This window comes from Ambystoma mexicanum, chromosome 10 (assembly GCF_040938575.1).
Source record: "Ambystoma mexicanum isolate Mex_15411 chromosome 10, UKY_AmexF1_1, whole genome shotgun sequence".
NCBI classification, from domain to species: Eukaryota; Metazoa; Chordata; class Amphibia; order Caudata; family Ambystomatidae; genus Ambystoma; species Ambystoma mexicanum.
Window position 1 is genome coordinate 318027269 of NC_090932.1, and position 20342 is coordinate 318047610.

The 20342-nt window shown below is 47.6% G+C and overlaps 1 protein-coding gene across 2 annotated transcripts in view; it reads left to right on the forward strand.

Moving 5' to 3' along the window:
• Positions 1 to 20342, forward strand: part of ADAM9 (ADAM metallopeptidase domain 9) — a 1404333-nt gene that overhangs the window by 1225487 nt on the left and 158504 nt on the right. For both annotated transcript variants that reach the window (XM_069617919.1, XM_069617920.1), the window contains exon 20: positions 382 to 469. In XM_069617919.1, the coding sequence (XP_069474020.1) occupies positions 382 to 469 (88 nt within the window). The remainder of the gene's footprint in view (positions 1 to 381; positions 470 to 20342) is intronic.

The window sequence follows — 20342 nt, forward strand, 5'->3', positions numbered from 1 at the left end:
GGAGCTAATGTCAAGGACGAGATAGCTCGTCCTTGGCACTTAAGAGGTTAAGTCTTGAAAGTACAGTTGCAAAACCCATAGTAGATTCTTTAAAGCAGGCATTAAAAATAAGCATTGACAAAGCCAACAGTAATAGACATGAAAAAGACTTTGTACACCTTCACGAAAGGAATTCTTTTTTTACTATGTCTGTTAGTAATGTCATGGTCTTCAAACAATAACCTGAAACCTTTTTGGAACTTGTAATGTTATTACTGGATATGTAATGCCCACACACTTAATGTGAAATGAATAGTGTCTTTGCCAATGCCTCTTCATGTAGCATGCGTTTTTGGCCCTTCGTGATAGTCTGAAGAGTAATTATAAGGTTTGTCATTTCAGGCAAGATGAAAGACGAGGACCTGATGTAGCTGCTCAAGCAGTAACTGTCAACAAAAGACCTGCTGCAAACAGCAAGCCGAAGGACACAGTAAGAGAGACTTTTTCTATTATTCATGTTTGTTGCACTGAAAATCACTTTTGAGTTATTAAGGACCACACCTCTGGCTGTTTTGGAGGTTATCTGTTATTTAATGTGTCTGAGGGAGAAATAATAGTGAACGCTTTCATGTTTTCTTACCACCAATTTAGTTTAGCGTTTATGTGAATGCTAAGTAATAACATCCCCATCAGTGCTTCTAACGAGAGATATAGGGATTTATTTATTTTGTAAACGTATTTTATTAAAACAAGCAAAAATACAGTACACTATGACAAAAATGAACAGCTGTCAAATAGACCAAAGTGTAACAAAATGAATGGAAATTGACTTTTGCAGTATCAGAGTTCCACAACCGGAAGCAGCAGTGGCGTATCCTGCAGGACAAGACACATAGAAAGTATTTCAGATAAAGCCCTTACTCCTCACCAACATCCACCAGGGAGAAAAGTGAAAGTGGGAAACACAGCATACACAAATGAATAGGCAATTGAGCATGTTTGGCAGGAAGGAATGATCACACAGTGAAGCTGGCGGCGAGAATGCACCTTCCTGAGGCTCTGGGAGGTATAGAGAGCGTGATCCTGTGCAGCGAGCGAGAGGGGCTCGTTGGCAGTCAGAGGCGGAGCAGAGAAAGCAGTGTGGCACGGAGCGAAGGCACCAGGAGCATTGGAGAGACTCCCCAATGCTCACAGGTGCAGAACCGCTGACTGCAGTATACCAGAGCTCTGAAGTAAGCAGCAAGGAAGCCGTGAAGGATGCTGTATGCGCCAGCGCATACAGACTGCAAGTGGAGACGAGTTTCTGGAAAGCCGCAGAAAGTGGAAACCAGACCCTGAGAAAGCCAGTGAGTCCGCCTGGGTGAAAAGGGGGCCCCAGACATGGTGGATGGGTGGTTTAGTGCCAAAGACATTGGAATTTGAATATCTCAATTGACTATAAGTAATTAACATGATGAGAAGCTGTAAAAACAAGCATTGCCAAGAGTCAAATAAGCTAGCATCGCCAAGAGTTAAATAAGCATACATTGCCAAGAGCCAAGAATAGTTGTCCAAGAGAACTATAATAGTAGCAAAGCCTGTATGCAAGAGAAACCTAGCAAAAGGGTGCCAGGTGTTTTGATCAAGAAACCTGAAACAGAGAATACGTTTCCTAGCAGGAGAGTGTACTGGGAAGCTCATGATGGATTGTGCAAAAAGACCTATAACAGTAACTGCGTTTCCTAGCAGAAAAGTGTACTGGGAAGCCTATGTTGGTTTTGCAAGTGAAAGCTACTAACTAAGTGAATGTTGACAAAACCAGTGATAATAAAGCTTCAAGGGCACTTGAAAGGATACTAAGGCGAGCCTCATTGTGAAGCGGAAACTGTGGCAAGATACCTATGAAACAGATCCAAGTAAGGTGTGTCGGTTGCGTGAAGTGTAATGGGTGGACTGTGTGTTCTGACAATTGCACCTAGACCAAATGCACCCACCTGAGGAAAAGCCAGGTTGTGATTGAATAAAGGAAACCGATGTGAACTGAGATTGATGAGCGGAACATTATAAATTGGTGACAAGTAACCAAACCCGAAGAGCTGGGAAATATCCCAAGGAATTGTGTTATTTAGGAACATTGAACCAAGAAATTGTGTTATTTTGAAACATTGGAAGACTTGAAAGCTTGGAGAAAGGAACCCCTATGTTGTAAAGTGAATTCTTTGAACCTTGGGGAAGCGAAAACCCCTTTTCCACCTAAGAGCTGGAAGACGCTCTGAACTTTTATTTTGAACACTTCTCATTTGATGCTGTGATCCCTACACATTGTTTACAATTAGATGTGATGACAAGTATAGAGTTTGGACACAGACAGACATTTGCGTTGGGCTTCCTGACACAGACTATCATTAAAAAGGTTTTTTTTTCCTGGATACCTCGCAGTTGGGTGTTTGGATAAAAAATGGATTTTCCATGCTGTTTTTGCATTTTGTGCTAAGTGCAGGATTTTATTTATCAGATTGTTTTTCAGTGTGGGCACATGGTACCAATTAAGGTCAGCCGACACGTGTTTCGACCCGTGGGTCTTTTTTAAGGCTGATACATGTTTAGAATTACACACATATAATCACAATTGTTTGTGGAGGTGACATTTGTGACATGATATATGTGTGACGGTGCAAGATGCATGGTGTGGTGACATAATAATATCATTTGGTTCAGGGGCAGTTTCATGATATGCATTGATAACAGCATAACAAGTTGTTTGATACATATGATTATGTACAGGTAATAATACACTGTGTTGATACATAGTAGGAAACAAGAAGGAGAGAGCAGAAGAATTGGCAATTATGAGTGGGTTGGCTACAGATGGATCAGGCATGTTATTTTGGGGGATGGGTTGTCCTCTTACCTAATGTGGGTGGTTTCTTGCCCCGTGGGGTCCTGCGTGGTATAATGTGGTCTGTTCTGTGTATCACAGCTGGGCTCTTGATAGGCCCTATAATGTAGAGGTGCAATTGGTTTTAGCCTTAATAGAGTCCTCCTCGATTAGGGGATGCGTATTGGGGAATTCCCAAAACCCAGGTTGTGAGCCGGGTATGGATTGTGGTGCATACCTCCTGCTGCATGGTATGGGCCCCCTTCTGGGAGTCCCCGGGGTGTGTGGGAGCTGTGCGGGTTATCAGAGTTTGCCTTAAATAGTGCGTTGCCGTCAGTGACTGTGCCGTTTTGCGGTGTGTGCAAGTAGCAAAGTGCCTGTATTGCGAGCTCTCATGTCTGATGCAGTGCACTGCAGCGTTCTCATGGAGATGCAAGCTGCTTGGTCATATAGTTGCTGCGATATATGCTGCGTTTGCCTGTTTCATCTTGGTGCCTGTAAAATTGTGCCTTGGGCTATTGGTGTTCGTTATGCCGTCTCCTGGTTACCCGTATTGACAAATTTAACTTGTCTAATCTTGGCTGTAGAACGGTGTAACCATGTTACCATTAAGACATGTGTTAAGTTTTGTGAGCGAGTGGCGTCCCTGGTTGGGGTGCCTGTAGGTGCGCTGCGCCACGTGGTCCCAGGGGTAGGGGAGCTTACCTAGTTTGTAGAGTATGGTGGCGTTGATACGTCCTGCTTCCGTTGGCTGTTGGTGCCTCAGTGCCATGAGTGTTTTAATGGGTCATGGCGTGTGCGCGCGGGAGAATCGCGGTACCATTTGGCCCATGCAAGGTCGGTTCCAAACCTAGGGCCCCAGTACAGTTTACAGACTATCATTAGTTTCATTTAGGTAGGGAAATCCCACCTTAGCATATGGCAGGTTAGGCCTTTTCCCAACCCTCCTTTTAGTTAATGAAAGTTTGTGTCTGAAAATTCTATTCAATTGTTCGTGTCTACTTCATGGTGCCTTCACAGTACCCAGAACCAAATCTATCCGGTTGAAAACCTTTCCCCAAAATTTCCCTACTCTAGGACATTCCCAAAGAAGTTGGGTTAGCGTCTCTGGGATCAAACCACAACCTCAGCATAGATCAGAGTACAGCAGAACAAGCTTTACCATATTATGGAAGTGTGGAAAGCAACCCAGCATTTCAATTCTAGGTTCAAGGCAGTGGCATATCTGCTTCCAACCCGACCAGCTGATCCTACAACCTGAGCTCCTCAATCCAGTGAAGGAGTGCACTCACTTTCTCAGGCCTTGCAGTCGCCCCAGAGTTGAGAAATCCATAACTGCCTGATACAGTCAGACCTGCACTGGAAAAAAGCCTTTATAGGGGAACTCTCACAAAACATAGAGGGTGAGCCAAATAATTATTTGGTATGGGGTCTATTGGATAAATCCATTCAAAATCTATCAAAATCGAAAACCCCTTTCAATCCAATTTTTTATATTTTAGAGAACATGTTTGGGGGAAAGAAGAGACTACAAACATGTAATACACAATTACTCAAAATACTTTCCTGGTACTTATGAGTCAATTTTTTATTTTCTTAAGACCATTCTGTCAAATTTGAACCTTTCAACACAGGGATTTTACGTACATAAAAACGTATTTAAACGAAGAGACAAACATAATAGATTTTGTAACATAGATCTCAAACACATTCATAACACTCATGGTGTAAGCCCATCACCACTTCCCAAGTGAAACGCATAACGCTAATAGCAATTTATACAAATAAGATCACACTGCAGTTTCTAACATTAATGTTGGTATCAAATCTGCGTAAACGCAAAAGGCGAGGGGCCAAAGTTTAAACGTATGGCTCCTCTCATGTTCAAATTTAGCATTGCATAAGTATCCAGCAGTCAACAAGGTTGCCTAAACACTTGGGTTTAGGCAACCACTTCAGGTCTCCAGCAGTGTAGCTCAGGATCTCGTGGTGGTCCCTGTGAGACAAATTGTTCAGCCTCAACTGACACTACTCAAGTTTGTGTCCTTGACGGGCTAGAGTGCTCATCTACTAGATTTGATGGTGAGCGGCCTATGGTCTCCCATAGAGACTCAGGAATACATACATTTGCTGAAATTGAGAGTGACCAGGCTGGCCCTGGTTTCCTTGCTCCCCTCGGTGCGAGGCAAGTGTGTGCTGGTCTTGACGGAGAGCACAGTGTCCATGCAATACCTCAGCAAGAGAGGTGGTCTGGGGTCCTTGTCTCTGGGCAGAGATGCAATGCAATTATGGTTCTGGACTCTGGAGAATGACGTGTCTGACGGCAGCAGGTCTAGCTGTGATGGAGAACACCATAGTGGATACCTTGGGCAATAGACTTCGGCCTCCCATGAGTGGGAGCTCTGCCAGAAAGTTCTGGAGTACTTCTCTGTTTTTGGGACACCTCAAGTGGACCTCTTTGCCTCCAATATCAACAAGAAATGGCAGTAGTTCTTCTCTATGGAATTTTCTCGGCTGGGGAGGGGCTGTGGGGGCAGGAGAGGTCTGGAGAACACTCTGGGTGTAGAGGGCCACTTAAATCTCCTATATGCATTCCCGCCAATCCCTGTGATTCCACTAGCTTCATTGAGACTGTGCCTGTTTGGGTTCATGTTAATTGTGGGCCAGAGGACATGGTACCCGAGCTTCTGGACAGGTGTATCTGCCCTCCATGGCATCTTCCAGCGAGGGTTGACATACTCTCCTTGTTGGGGGGCGGGTCCTCCATCCAAACCCTTCAGTCTGAATATTGTTGCTTGACGGCTGAGATGCAAGGAGTGGGATTTGTTGGACGAAGTCCTCTATGCACTCCTGTCAGCTTGCAAGCCTGGCACAAAATCTATGTATGACTGCAGATGGTGTATGTTTTTGACTTGGTGTCAGGACAGGGATCTGGACCCTTTGACCTGTCCTACATCCTTTGTTTTGTATTTTCTGCCTTCTTTGGCCCAGCTAGTACTGGAATAATTGCACTGTAAATGGTTACCTGGCTGCTATTTTTGTTTTTAAACGCACCCCTGAAAAGGGCTCTTTCTCCACAATTTTCACTGTTTAGCAGTTTTTGCAGAGATTGTGCAATACATTACTATCATGTCAGTTTATTGTTCTGGCGTGGTATTTAAATTTACTGTTGATATTTTGTAAAGGCAGTCCGTTTGAGCTCCTGCATTCTATGTAACAATCCCTTCTGAGAGTCAGGCGAGTGCGCTACAGGCACTATCTGTAAAGCGTCCCTATTTATTTTTTCTCGCAATGTAGTGGAGCGATTCCATCAGCTGGACCCAGTGTGAGCTCTCAGCAACTACGTCGCTCAGACGAGGGATGGCAGCAAAGATGACCACCCCTTTTTAGTTATATTAGTGCCTGCGCTGGCAGGTCTGTGACCAAACAGACGCTGTCAAAGTGGAATGCTATGATCTGGCTGGGAAGATGTGATTGAGAGGCTCAAGGCTCATTCAACCTGAATTCTGGTTGTTACCTCTGTCTTGAGGATCGGGGTCCCTGTCTTGGGCATTTACCAAGCAGCTGCGTGGGCCTCAATGCAAACAATAATGCTTGTAATCCCTTTCAGGACAGGAAGCTAGTTTCGGTTGGGCAGCCCTCCAGAGTTAATCAGTAACAGCCGCACAGGCAGGCAGCTCAGTAATGTGGTTCCCCTGTATGAATTGGGAGCAAAAATACTTGATTCAGTACAGGACATCGAGTAATTCACAAGCAACACTTCATATTTGTTTGATAGGTACACAGACATGTGTTGTGATTTGGTTTTCAACAACAGGCAAAGCAGGCAAAGAAGACTGCTACTTTTAAAGGGGATTACAATGCTATATTCTCACGCAAATGCCCTGTTATAGCAGCAGCAGATTACGAGTGAAGACAAGGGGATATCTGTGTGTCCACTAGAACTCATTCCTTACTGAAATAATGAAGAGGTCCCTGATATTGATCATGTGTCTTTGTTAACACTACTGATGCCAACTCATTTCTTTCATGAAAATACAAAGTCATTTTCTTATAGTTTGGAAGAACCAAAGCTGAAGCTATAGTTAATGCTTTCTTAATGGCACTAAATGCCTCGTCTGCCTCCTGTGTCCACTGAAGTGATTCTGATGTATTGGCCTTTGTATAGAGTTGCGATGGTTTGACTATCTCCGCATAACCCAGTAGCCATTGTCTAGAGTAACCTACCATACCCATACATTCTCTAATTTTCATAACCGTCTGAAATTTAGGAATCTTTTAAACTGCTTTTTCCTGGAGGGAGCCTTAACCTTGTTGCCTAGTAATGCTGTGTCCTCAATAATGTATTCTCTCTTAGCACAACTGTAACCAGTATGGATGGTTCATGCACTTTGTTTGCTAGTGCAATTAATAATACCTGAATACCTTCTTTAAATGCATCATAAGATGGGGAGGCTAATAATAAGTCATCCACATACTGTACCAACACTGATCTCTAAGGGAACATAATATTGGCTAAATCTTTCTTGAGCTGTTGCGAGAAAAGTGTAGGTGATTCTGTGTATCTCTAGGGAAGTCTTGTCCACAGATACTGAAGCCCATGATAGGAGAAATGAACAAAAACTGAAAAGAAAGCAGGGCATAGGCCTACCACAGTAACATTTGAAGCAGTCGGTGGAATGCAGGATAAAAGAATAGCTGATTGGGTACCACAGGAAAAGTGGGAATAACTAATGCATTTACAACTCTGCAGTCCTGGATACATCTATAGGTGTTCCTTCCCGTCTTCTTAACTTGCAGAATTAAGCTATTACAGGGACTAGACATAGGTACCTTGCTTCAATAGGGACTCAAAGTGGTGTTAGGCCTTCTTCTGCTTCATGCCGTAAATGGTACCCGGGAATACGTGGTCATTTCATAGGTGGGTCTATCTTCATTTTGACGGGGTCAGCAGTTCTAATACAGTCTACCTCTTTATCATGCTCTGACCACAGTGATTTAGGAGTTTTTAATCAAAGCTTGCACATCTGGAACCATTCATTATCAAGGTCCTGCCCTGCTTTCTCTTTTAGGACTTTTGAGGTGGCTAACACAACTTACTATGCATTCTGGCTGGGAACACTGAGGAACACTCTCAACAGGAGTACAATAAATGGTGTTGTTTAGTTTACATAATAGATCCCTTCCTTACAAATTAACGGGTGCAGGGTGCAGGACTACGTTGGGAAACGTGTGTGTCACTGATACTGTCCCAGAAGCAGGGTGTGGAAAAGGAGGGTTAGAGATACTTATGACCTTTACTGTTTTGGAGGACAGAGGGGTGTCGGGGAAACAATCAGACAGAATAGCTGATTGATTGGCTACTGTATCGATTAAACAAGACATTTTTTGTCCAATAACCTTATTTATTGATTTATTTATTGTTTGCTTGTTAGGTGCTTTTACAATAATACTGTTTGAAAGCGCCGACAGGGCAGGGAGGGAGCAAGGGTGGGAAATACCTTAAAAACACAATATTTAAGAGCAGTGGGGGGAAAAATGTAGAAGGGATGAACCTACTATGCCTTGTGAGTATTCAGGACGTGCAAGTGTAGCAAGGAATAGGGAAGAGGGGGTAAGTGCTGGGGAGTCCGAGCTCATGTGTGAGCCACAGAAGAAGTGCTAGGAATGTTGAGTGCTACATGGACAGGGGCCGCGGGAGGTGTGAGTGCGTACCTCCAGAGTGGAGGGTGTGCAGATGCAAGTGCTGTGGATAGACTGGAGTTGGGCAGAATTGGTGTGGAAGGTCAAGGCCATGAGGATGCATAAGGGCCCAGGACATTGATTCAGCAACTGTGGGATTAGCAGAGTAGAAAGGAAGGGAAGGAGGAGGAAAAGAGGAATGTCTTAAGAGCTTCTGGAATTTAAGAAGATTCTGCTCCTGGGGGGGGGGGGGGCTATTCCATAGGAGGAGTCCGCAGAGGAAAGACAATGACCACCTGCCCTCTGTTTAGCAAAACCCGTTACACACAAAGAGTTGGTGCCTGAGAAACCTAGTGGTCTGGAGGGAGAGTATTTAGTGAGATAAAGTTGAAGATAGTGTGGTCCCCGGGCCCAGACAGCCTTGTGGATGATGCAGAGAGATTTGAATTCAACCCGTGCAGCAACCGGGAGCCAGTGAAGACTTTTTAGTGCAGGAGAGATGCGTTCCCTGGGCTTAAGGCAAAGGATAAGTCTTGATGCCCTATTCTGGATTAGCTGGCAGGGACGCAGAGTGGAACCTTACATTGCACATATGGTTCATCCTGATTTAGGGGTATTAAAGTGTACACACTGAGGTCATTTCTCAGGCTATCTCAGTATTGTTCTTCTTTTGGTGTGTCAGGGGTGTTTTATTTTGTGTAGATTTTGGCACACTAGGGTCAGGGAAATTGCCTTGTTTGGGAGGGCGAGTGGGATTATCATGTTGAGGTCTCAAGAGACATTCATTCCTACAGTGTCCCAGCTGATTTCAGTAATTACAAGCCATCAGATCTATATATTCCCAGGGCTGTCCCAGTGGATTTGCGTTTGGTGCTCTCCTACCTCTTTCTCTCCCTCTTTCACAAATTCATCCTCTGAGTCCGCCCCTTCCAACTTGCTATCCTCTTCTTCTCAATAGGTTTGTTTGTCTGATGTTAAGTTGGACTGACATTACAATAACAAACATTGTCTTGTGGAGGGTGTTTCTCCTGAAGCCTTGATGGTTTCAATGGTTCTTCATGGAGGGATTTAGGAAGTTCCTTGACGGAACAGGATTCCTTGTCCCCAAGAGGGGAGTCGCCTCCAACATTCCCCTATGGGGAATGTTGTGTTGCGGGCTCACCTCTCTAGATTCACAGGAAAGGGCGTCTCTGGGGAGAAGTGACGAGATCCCGTGAATCGTCACATACCCTTTCCCTTATGATCCTGCCTTCCCCTTCTTCTGTGATTGGAAACCTGCTGAGGAAATCAACGTTCCCTTGCTCCTTTCCCTTTCGGTATTCTATGGCAAAGCAGTAGGGCTGAAGGTCTAAAAACCACTGCATTATTCTAGGATTTGTGTCTTTCTTAAGACTTAACCAAGTTAGAGGGGAATGGTTGGTTACCAACCTAAATTTGCATACAGTTAGATAGTACTTTAAATATGTTCTTGCCCATTTGATAGCCAGGGACTCTAGCTAAATAGTGGAGTAGTTCTGCTGTCTCGGAAAGCATTTCCTGCTAATATACAGGACATGATGTTCCACTCCCTCGTACTCCTGAGAGAGCACTGCCGCAATGCCTACCTTGGAGTCATCTGTCTGTAGAATGAATTCTCTTTTGAAATTCGTGACTTTAAGGACGGGCTCAATACACAGAATATGTTTTAACATATCAAAGCTATCTTGGTTCTGTTTCCCCATTTTAACTTTTGGGGCTCTGTGTTTTTAAGCTTATCCGTCAGACATTATAATAGTAGAGTAATTAGGGATAAAACTGAGCTAATACCCCATAAGTCCTAAGAAGCCTCTAAGCTCTCTTTTTGTTATTGGTGGGTCTGTACGTTTTACGGCTTTGACCTTTTCTACCTGGGGTTGCACAAAACTGTTACCCACAAAAAACCTCAGGTACGTAACGGTTGACTGCCCCAAGTGACATTTCTTAGGGTTCGTAGTTAGCCCAGCATTCCTTAATGCTCTTGTGATCCCATATAAATGGATGAGATGTTCCTCCTATGTCTCGCTGTGTATTAGGATTTCGTCAAGGTAGGTGATGCAAAAGTGTGAAACGGGTTGCAATACCTTGACCATTAAGTGATGGAATGTGGCAGGGGAACCATATATCCCGAAAGGGAGAACTTTAAACTGAAAACACCCCCAGGGAGTGGAGAATGTTGTTTTTTTCCCAGTCAGAGGGATTTAAGGGGACCTGCCAATAGCCCTAATTGAGATCAATTGTGGAGATGTAGCGTGCTTGGCCCAGTTTGTCAATTAAGTAATCAATCCTTGGTATGGGATAGTTGTCAAACTGGGAGATGGAATGTAACTTTCAGAAATTGATGCAAAACCTCCACGATTTATCAGGTTAGCAAATAGGTTATTGGCGGAGACCAGGGGCTCTCTGACAGCTCAGTTATATCGGCCTTGAGCATACTCCCACATCCCGTCCCCTTTCCTCCATAGTGTAAGGGCATCCCTCGCTAGGGATGGGAGACTGTACCTTTTTCACTAGAAAAATCATCTTCGAAGGGATTGTGTCCTCCGACGTATTCCTTATCTTTGATAATATGTTTCCAGCTTGCTGGCCTCCGAGGCCAGCAAGCTGGAAATGTATTATCAAAGATAAGGAATACGTCGGAGGAACATCCTGTCGAAAGAACGTTACAAGGTAAGAAGTAACTTGTTCTTCGCCTTTAAATGTGGATGCGGGCGGGGGCGTGGCCTTGGGACCATGTGCTCTCCTGACTCCGCCCACTGGCACCACTGCCCAGTCCTCTTTTCCAAGTCGACAGGAACGTACCGCTTTCACCAGCACTTTTGGGTTAGGCCTCTGGCCTAGTAATTCCATGTGCTCTTCCCTGGAGAAGTACTTTTGTCTTGTTTTTCTCTTTCAGTTAGGTAGCGCTTTGTCCTCTGGCGCCACGCTCCTCCCCAGCGCATGTCGACAACAGCGGGCTTCAGCAGGTGTCCAGCCTGCGAGGGTCCCTTCCCAACGTCCGACCCCCACGCCCTCTGCCTCCGCTGCCTTGGCCCTGACCACGGCTGTACCGCGTGCGATGCTCTGACACAGCGCACCATCAAGAACAGACTAGCCAGTTGGAGGGAGCTGTTCGGAAGGTCGCCTCCAGAGGACCTAAAATCTTTCCTGAAGCAGAAGACCAGGCCCGAGGTATGTGCACTGCTCTCCTCTGCACCCCGCAAGGGTGACTCCTTTCCCAGGAAGCGCACTAGTGGGAGGGACCTAACGGGTCCAATTACCAGCACAAGCACTGAGGCTGCTTCAGCTACCGGCCACCAGGCCGAGGGGTCGCAAGAACCTACCACGCTGCCTTTGGGTCCAGCTCCTCTGGGTCCAGCGCAGCCCCAGGCTCCTGCGCCAGTCCCTATGACACAGGCTCCCATGCCTGTCCCAGTCACAGCAGCCCCGTCTATGCTGCTGCAGCAGCCTCCGGCACTGATAAACAATACACCACAGCTTCCTGCGCCCAGTACTCCTCCGACTGCACCGGACCAGCAAGACACAATGGTGGACACAGATGAGGAGGAGGACCCCGACACTCCATCATCAGCCAATGCCTTTCACAAACTGCTGTGGTCCTGGCTGAGTATTTGGGGATCCCACAGCCACAGGTCGAACAACCGGAGGCGGGGGTATTGTTCGAAGTTCTCACTCTACTCCCCACTGCTAGAAGGATAATCCCCCCCTGCAGAAGGACGTGGTGGAGCTTGCCAAAAAAGGATGGCTCAAGCCACATTCTACTCAGCCTACCAATCAGCGTCTCAACGCTAAGTTTAGCAAAACGGAAGGGGATCCCCTCTTAATGTCGACACACCCACAGCCACACTCTTTGGTGATAGCGGCAGCATCACTCTACTCCAATCCTCAATCGTCCTCGGCTACATCAGCCACAGCACTCCTGGGTAAGGAGGAGAAGATCCTGGAGGTGTTTGGAAAGAGAATCTATTCCAATGCTACTCTCCATCTGCGCCAGTCCATTGCGGATGCCATGTTGGTGGCGGTCAACCAGAGGCTCTGGCGTGAGATCAAGGCTGGGCTGGCTGAAGCCAAAATAGTGGCACAAGACATAATGGAGTCCACGGTGGCTCACATTGATGCCTCAGGTCAGGCCATCTGTATTGCTACCAACATGAGACGGACGGCTTGGCTAAGGGTGACTAAGTTCAACCCTGATGTCCAGGAGCATATACTGGACCTTCCTTTCGAGGGAGGGAATCTGTTCCATTCAACAACAGACGAGGAACTCTATAAGAAAAAGAATATCTCGCAGACTGCTGAGTCTTTATCGATCCTCACCAAGTCCACCCTTAAGACAAGGGTCGGTCCTTCAGAGGCTTCAGGGGCTTCCAAGAGAGACAGTCCAGACAACCAGACAGATCCCAGAGCCAGCACAGGCGCAAGCAGCACAAGACGGCTCCCAAGGGCTTTTTCCAGTCCCCCTCCTCAGCCCCAGCCTCAGAGGGCAAGAAATCATGACAGATCCACAGGCCTGCCCTTCACGCTCACCGCTGGCGGACAAGGTTCACGGACCCATGGATCCTCTCTGTAGTATCCACGGGCTTCCGGCTCCCTATCCTTCCTTCTCCTCTCTCCTTCCCTCTGCTCCCACAGATTGGCCCAGCAACTCTGTTGGCGGAATTTCGCTCGCTCGTAGAGAGTCAAGAAGTGGAGGAAGTCCAAGTCTCTCAGCGGGGTCTGGGCTTCTATTCACGGATTTTCGCCATACACAAAAACAACCAGGCTCGCCTGAGAGTTGTGTTGGACCTTTCCACCTTGAACCTTTCCCTTCCTCTCCAAAAGTTCAAGATGGTGTACGGGAGACTGGATGTGCTCCCTGGATCTGAAGGATGCCTACCTACACGCCCCGATCTGGCAACCCCATCGGTCCTTTCTGAGGTTCAGGATCATGGGTTTTCATTTTCAATACAAGGTTCTACCCTTTGGCTTCAATTCGGCCTCCAGGGTCTTTACAAGACTGATGAACACTGTGGCAGCCCTACTCAGGGTGCACGGTCAACACATCTACCCATATCTAGACGACTGGCTAGTCAGGGAAAGGTCTCCTGAGGCAATCCAGCACACTGCCTCCGCCCTCATGGATAGACTGCACGAGCTGGGATTTTCCGACAATCTCAAGAAGTCACAGTTGGCGTCCAGGCAGAGTCTAACCTTCCGGGGCCTTATCTGGAATACGAGCGACGAGAGGATTTTCCCCTCAGCGGACAAGATCGCAGCCATCAAGAGGGCCACTGGGCATTTTCTCAGCAGAGCAGTGACCTAGGCATGGTGGTACCAACACCTCTTGGGCATCATGGCAGCATGTCTCCTCGCAGTGCCGCATACGAGGCTCAAAATGAGGCGACTGCAGTTGCACTTCGCCAACCTCCTGGAGTCAGGAGAGGGGTTCCCAAGCAGAGCAGGTCAGCATCCCACATCATCTCTACCAGGACCTAGTCTGGTGGAGCACAGACAGCAACCTACAGATAGGCCGGTCATTCTGTCAACCAGCACCTCAGGTTACCATCACCACGGATTCATCCCTAGAGGACTGGGGAGCTACATTGGGCAGCCACAGTGTCCATGGGGTATGGTCCCGTCTGGAGCAGGTGACCCACATCAACTGGCTCGAGTTGATGGCCATCTGGCTTGCTCTCGAAGCCTTCCTCCCGATGGTCGATGGCAAGGTGATCCTCATTCAAACAGACAGCTCTACCAGCATGTATTACATCAACGAGCAGGGTGGCACCAGGTCCCCTCCCATCTGCACTCTAGCAGTCCACATTTGGGAGTGGGCTCTGTAAAACAACATGCACCTGACAGCAATCCACCTCCCCGGGGAGTCCAACCTAGAGGCGGACAGGCTCAGCAGGCTGGGTGCGGACAACTACGGATGGCAGTTGGACGAACATGTCCTTCAGGGGATCTTCGACAAGTGGAGTCACTCGCAGGTGGATCTCTTCGCAACCTGGTCCAACAGGAGGTGCCCCCAGTTCGCGTCCTGGCAGGGACAGGGCAGGATCTAGCTGTGTGACGCAATGCAGATCCAGTGGAACAACATGAACACATATGCCTTCCCTCCCATTCCCCTGGTGCACAGGGCAATATGCAAGATCAGGGAGGCCTGGCACCTCTGTATCATCCTGATAGCTTTGTGGTGGCCAGCAAGGTCATGGTTCTCTGAACTACTCAGCCTGTCGGATCAGGCCCTGGTGCACCTTCCGCTGGACCCAGCACACCTACTCTCTCAGCAGGGAGGCACGGTCATCCACCCCGCCCCCCAGAAGTTAGCCCTCGCAGCGTGGTTCCTGAACAAGTCACACTGAGGCATCTGCATCTGTCGCAGGCTAACCTAGACATTATACAAGGGGCTAGGAGCAATGCTTCCAGGAGCCGGTACAAAAGCAAGTGGACCAGGTTTTGTCACTGGGCGGAATCAAAGGAGGTCGATCCGTTGACCTGCACGTTGGACGACGTGCTGTCCTTCTCTGCACACCTTGCACACTCGGGGGTGCAGGTAGACACATGCCGCACCTATGTGGTGGCCATTGGAGCATACAGGAACTCGGAGGAGGAGGTATTCTCATCTACTAATCCGGTAGTTAAAAGACACTTTTCAGGGGACTGACCAGGCTTTATCCGCCTATCAAGAAACCACACCCGGTGTGGGACCTCAATGTGGTCTTGGGCGCCCTGGCACATAAACCATTCGAACCTATGGCGTCTGTGGACATCAGCCTAGTCACCATTAAGACGGCCCTCCTGGTGAGCCTTACCTCGGCATACCGGATCAGTGGCAACCAGGCGCTGATGGCCTCAGAGCCGTAGACTGCTTTTCATAAGGTGAAGGTGGTGCTTAGAACTCACCCCACATTCTTATCTAACGTGGTCTCCTCGTTTCACCTAAATGAGGAGATAGTGCTACCCATGTTCTTCGAGGACCCTACGGATGACGCTTAGAGGGTATTGCACTGTCTGGATGTGAGGCGTGCGCTTAGATACTACCTGGACAGGACCAAGAGCTTCCGCAAATCAGAGGCTCTCTTCGTTACCTTCAGTGGGTCAAAGCCTGGCTGCCAAGCCTCCAAGGCTTCCATAACAAGGTGGATGGTTACGGCCATCACGGAGGCATACGAGGGGCAGCACAACCCTCTTCCAGCAAATATGCATGCCCTCACAATCAGATCTAAAGCCACGGCGGTTCCTTTCCAGTGGCATGTCCCATGGCAGGTTATCAGCAAGGTGGCTACATGGGATACGCCCTCGGCCTTGTGCAAGCACTACTGCTTGGATGCCAGCTCCAGGTCGGACACAGCATTTGGTCAGGCAGTGTTAAGGAACTTGTTTTCTTAAGAGATCACCTCTCCACCCTGGGGCTACATTCAGTTGTACCCCCCCATACAGTATGGAGGAAAGGGGACGGGACGTAGGAGTAATTATAAGTTACTCACCGTAGTGACTAACGTACTCCTAGTCCATAGTCCCCTTTCCTCCATATGTCCCACCATCCTCCCCCCTAATAAAACTGATGTCATTAGGCAATGTTAATATTGTTGAGGCGTCAAAGGGGACTGAGGAGTGGCGCCGTTGGGTGGAGTCAGGGGAGCGCATGCTCTCAGGGCCGCGCCATGCGCACATCTAAATTTAAAGGGAAGATGATTTTTCTCGTGAAAAAGGTTCTGTCTCCCGTCCCTACGGAGGGACACCCATACAGTATGGAGGAAAGGGGACTATGGACTAGGAGTACGTTAGTCACTACAGTGAGTAACTTATAATTACTTTCCACTTCCCTGAGGATTGTCTCCTTTCGGGTTTTTGGGATCCTATATCCCTGGAGGAGTATTGATGTTATGTAAAAAAAATGGTGGACCCTTCCTGGGTGATCAATGAAAACATCAGGAAATTGATGTAATAGGTATTGGATGTCTTTCTGTTGACTTGAGGACATGTGAGCAAAAATTAGACCTGTTTCCTAGTTTTCATCCATGAGCAAAGTGGTCATGGTTACTGAGGTACTCTCAGCGGGGTCCACCTTCTATTCTTTTAAAAGGTTAATATGATACATTTGCTTTTTCCTCCTACGATCCGACTGGGCAACCACATACTTATATGGCCCTTTGTTTTCTACAACCTTGTACGGTCTCAACCTATGGAAAAAGTATACAACAGTGTCTTTTTGCAATACCATCACCACACCATGGGGCTCCTTTTCTATAAAAACGTAATTTGACTGTGAGGAGCCGTTACTTTTACACTGTAACATAAGCAGCTCCATGCCGCCAAATAGTTCTCATTTGCCCTGTGGGGTGCAAATGTAAAGGGCAAAAGGCAGCGTACAAGCAGGTACACCGCCTTTTGCCCTTCACATTTGCACTCTGCAGTGCAAAGTGAGTAAACACTGCCCGGCATGCCAGGCAGCGTTTACTTTTATTTCGGAGCGAGCATGGTAAGCGGTGCTCACAAACTAAATGAAACCCTTCCCGACATGCTTGCACGTCAGGAAGGGTTTAATTTCAACTGAGAACACTGCTTACCATGCATGCATGGTAAACAGTGTTTCCAATTGAAATTAAACCCTCCCCGGCATGCCAGCATGCAGGGAGGGTTTCATTGTAATTGTACACGCTGGCAGCGAGAGTGTACAATGGATCCCTATGAGATCTGCCTACTTTATGCTGGTGCATAAAGCAGACAGACTTCATAGGGATCTCCAGCATTTGCGCCGGCATGGAAAAGCATGCCGGCGCAAATTCTGGAGCATTTGTATGACGGAGAGGAAGGGAACGGCGGAAATATTGGGCAGGGCAAAAAGAAAAAGCAAGACATTATTCACCAGGACATTTTTCAAAGAAGACATTTTCACATTGAACCTTTTACCACCATACTCCATTAAAAACCACAATCGGGCAGTTAACGGGATAGACGGAAGTCCATATCCCCACAGCGGCACATTTGTAGACACTGGATGGGTAACTTTTCTCACAACTTATTGTTTCTTCGAAAATCTTGTAGTCCACCTGAGTAATGGCTTTCTCCAGCAGTGCCAACTTAGGTTTAGCAGGAGGATTAAGAATAGATAGAATCTAAAGTTTCTTTACCAAGTGCCTTTTCCCTAGACAGCATTTCAGGACTCAAAACATAGTTAAACTAGGGGGCCCTGCAGCCCTGACGGCTTCGGCGCCCAACCTCCCGAGGGCCTCTTGTCGCTCGCTCGGCCCCCACACCTCCCTGGTGACTGCTGTGCATTGGACTCAGTGGCTTGGGCGCTTGTAGTAATACCTCACCAAGGGCTTGCTTCGTTCGCACTCCCCCTTTAGGGAATCAAAATGTTGGACTGTATACCAGCAAAGTTGGATTAATGTGGAACGGAATGACAGCAGACCCTTATCTTTAGGGCATACAACGACCCCAAGTCAAAGCGTCACAGTACTCTCACTTAAACAAGTTCATCACATAAAGTAAATCAGTCAATATCAAATAAGACACTTCAAACACCTTAGGAATTGCAGATTGGGACCAGACACCACCAAAGTTGGGTGCATGGGGGACGGAATGACACCAGACTGTGAAACGATACACAAAATCGTCACTTATACACAACGTCATACACAACTTCATCAGTGAATGAACTACAGTGAATGGACTTCAAACGCCTCAGCAATTGGAGTGTAGACAGTATACCATCAAAGTGGGCGAAATGTGGAATGGGATGACACCAGACCCATGTCTGTAGGATGTACAATGACCCCAAGTGAAAGCATTCCAAAAAGAGTGACACAAAATTGTCACTCATACACAACTTCAGCAGTGAATACACTCCAAACGCCTTACGATTTGCAGATTTGGACAGTATACCATTGAAGTGGACTAAATGTGGAATGGAATGACACCAGTCTTATGTCTGTAGGACATACGTTGACCCTAATTTCAAGCGTTACAAAAAACATTACAAAAACATTACAAAAAACGTTACAGAAAAACGTTACACAAAACTGTCACACGAAACCGTCACTTATGAGTTTATATTATTTATGATGTATCATAGTGAACTTGATTGTAGTACTTTTACATATTGTTTGAATTCATGAACTATTCTATATTTTATGAGTGTTGTTTCTATGATAATAATAAACTGAACTGAAATAATGGATTCCAGGAAATATGGGGGAAGCTGGTCACCCTCAAACACTGAATTATAGACATTTACTAATTTGGGGGCCACGGAGTACACAACAATGACTATCCTCACTCAGTGCATTCCCTGATTTCATTCCATGTATTGCTCTTTTAACCTCAATTTCTGTAATAGATTCCTACAAACCCAGTAGCTGTTTTTCAGAACTATTTGGCAAGCTGAGGAAACCCAGATATTCTTCAGCTTCAACCTTCGGACCTCCAGTTTCCTTCGAGTAAAGTATCTTACATTAGTCTGCAAAACACTCCACCATTTCCTTCGACCCTACCATCTTTTCCTATTGTGCATCCCTAATTTCAGCACCTATCCTTTCATTCGAGGGGATTGAGTCCTCCGACGTATTCCATATCTATGACAGTAATCAACACAGCTGTGCTGCTTCGGAAAATCTTCGGCGTCTGCGTCCTGCGTTGATGACGTCAATACGCCGCCCGCGAGGACCTCCTCCGACGGCCGACGTCACTGGATGTTATAAGTAGCCTCAGTTCCGTTTTTTCCGCGAACGTGTTCACTTCGGGAATCTCGGCGCACCTCGACTCTGTTTGGTATTGTGAAAGTCTTTCTTCGTGAGGATGTCTACCTCGTCTTCCACACCGCGTCCAGGCTAAAAGAAGTGCGGAGACTGTGGGTCCAAGATGTCGGTTACGAACTCACACGACCCGCTGCCTCTGGTGCCTTGGGGATGCCCATGACACAGATGACTGTGTCGACTGCCAGTCGCTCACGTCTAAAGCCTTGCGGGAGCGCAAGAAGAAGTTATCGGTAGGTAAGGTGTCCAAGCCCCGGAAGTCGAGGTCTGAGGGGCTTTCGATGGACGACTCGAGGGGCGACTCTCTGTGTCGTCGTCGGAAGTCCAGTGGGTCTCGGTCCCGGAGTTGGTCTCGCCATTCCTCTGCCTCTTCGAGGCACTCCCGGAAGCGCCGTCGTCGGTCGCCTTCCCCGTCCTCATCCGAGGACTCCGCCCGTCGGTGGGTCGCTTACCCCACCAAGCATGCGACACCGGAGGAGTGGGCTTCCTTCGGGAAGAAAATGTTGGCGATTCTCGAATCGCAGGGCACTGGTCCGTCCGCGCTTCCGAGTGGGGTTGGTCGTGATCAGTCGAGAGACACCGCTCGTACGCCTTCGGGCTCGGGTGGTCGTCACGATTCGCGCGAGAGGTCCCGCTCGGACAAGGGGAATCGTTCTCGTCATGCCCGGTCCAGGTCCCGGTCCTCGACGCGCTCGAGACCGTGTGAACCTGTGGTGTCTTCACAGAAGACATCGACGCTGGTGGCGCCGAGGTCGTCGACGGACTCTTTCGAGGCCCCGCTTTCGAAGAAGTCATCGGCGCCATCAGCGTCCCGGCTGTCGAGGGACACGCTCGGGGCCCTGGCCTGTGGACTGTGTTGGTGCCGTCGATGCTGTTGACGGCGCGTTTGGCGTCGACGTCCATTCACTCGACGCAGGTACCCCGTGGCTTGGTGGAAAGCCCTAGAAAGGCTCTGGCCAAGGTCAAGCATGGCTTTGGTTCACGTTCTGTGCCTTCTTACCGCCATCTTGAGTTTATTTCAGAGGTGGATGAGGGCTCTGATGATGGCATGGTTCCAGATACGGTGC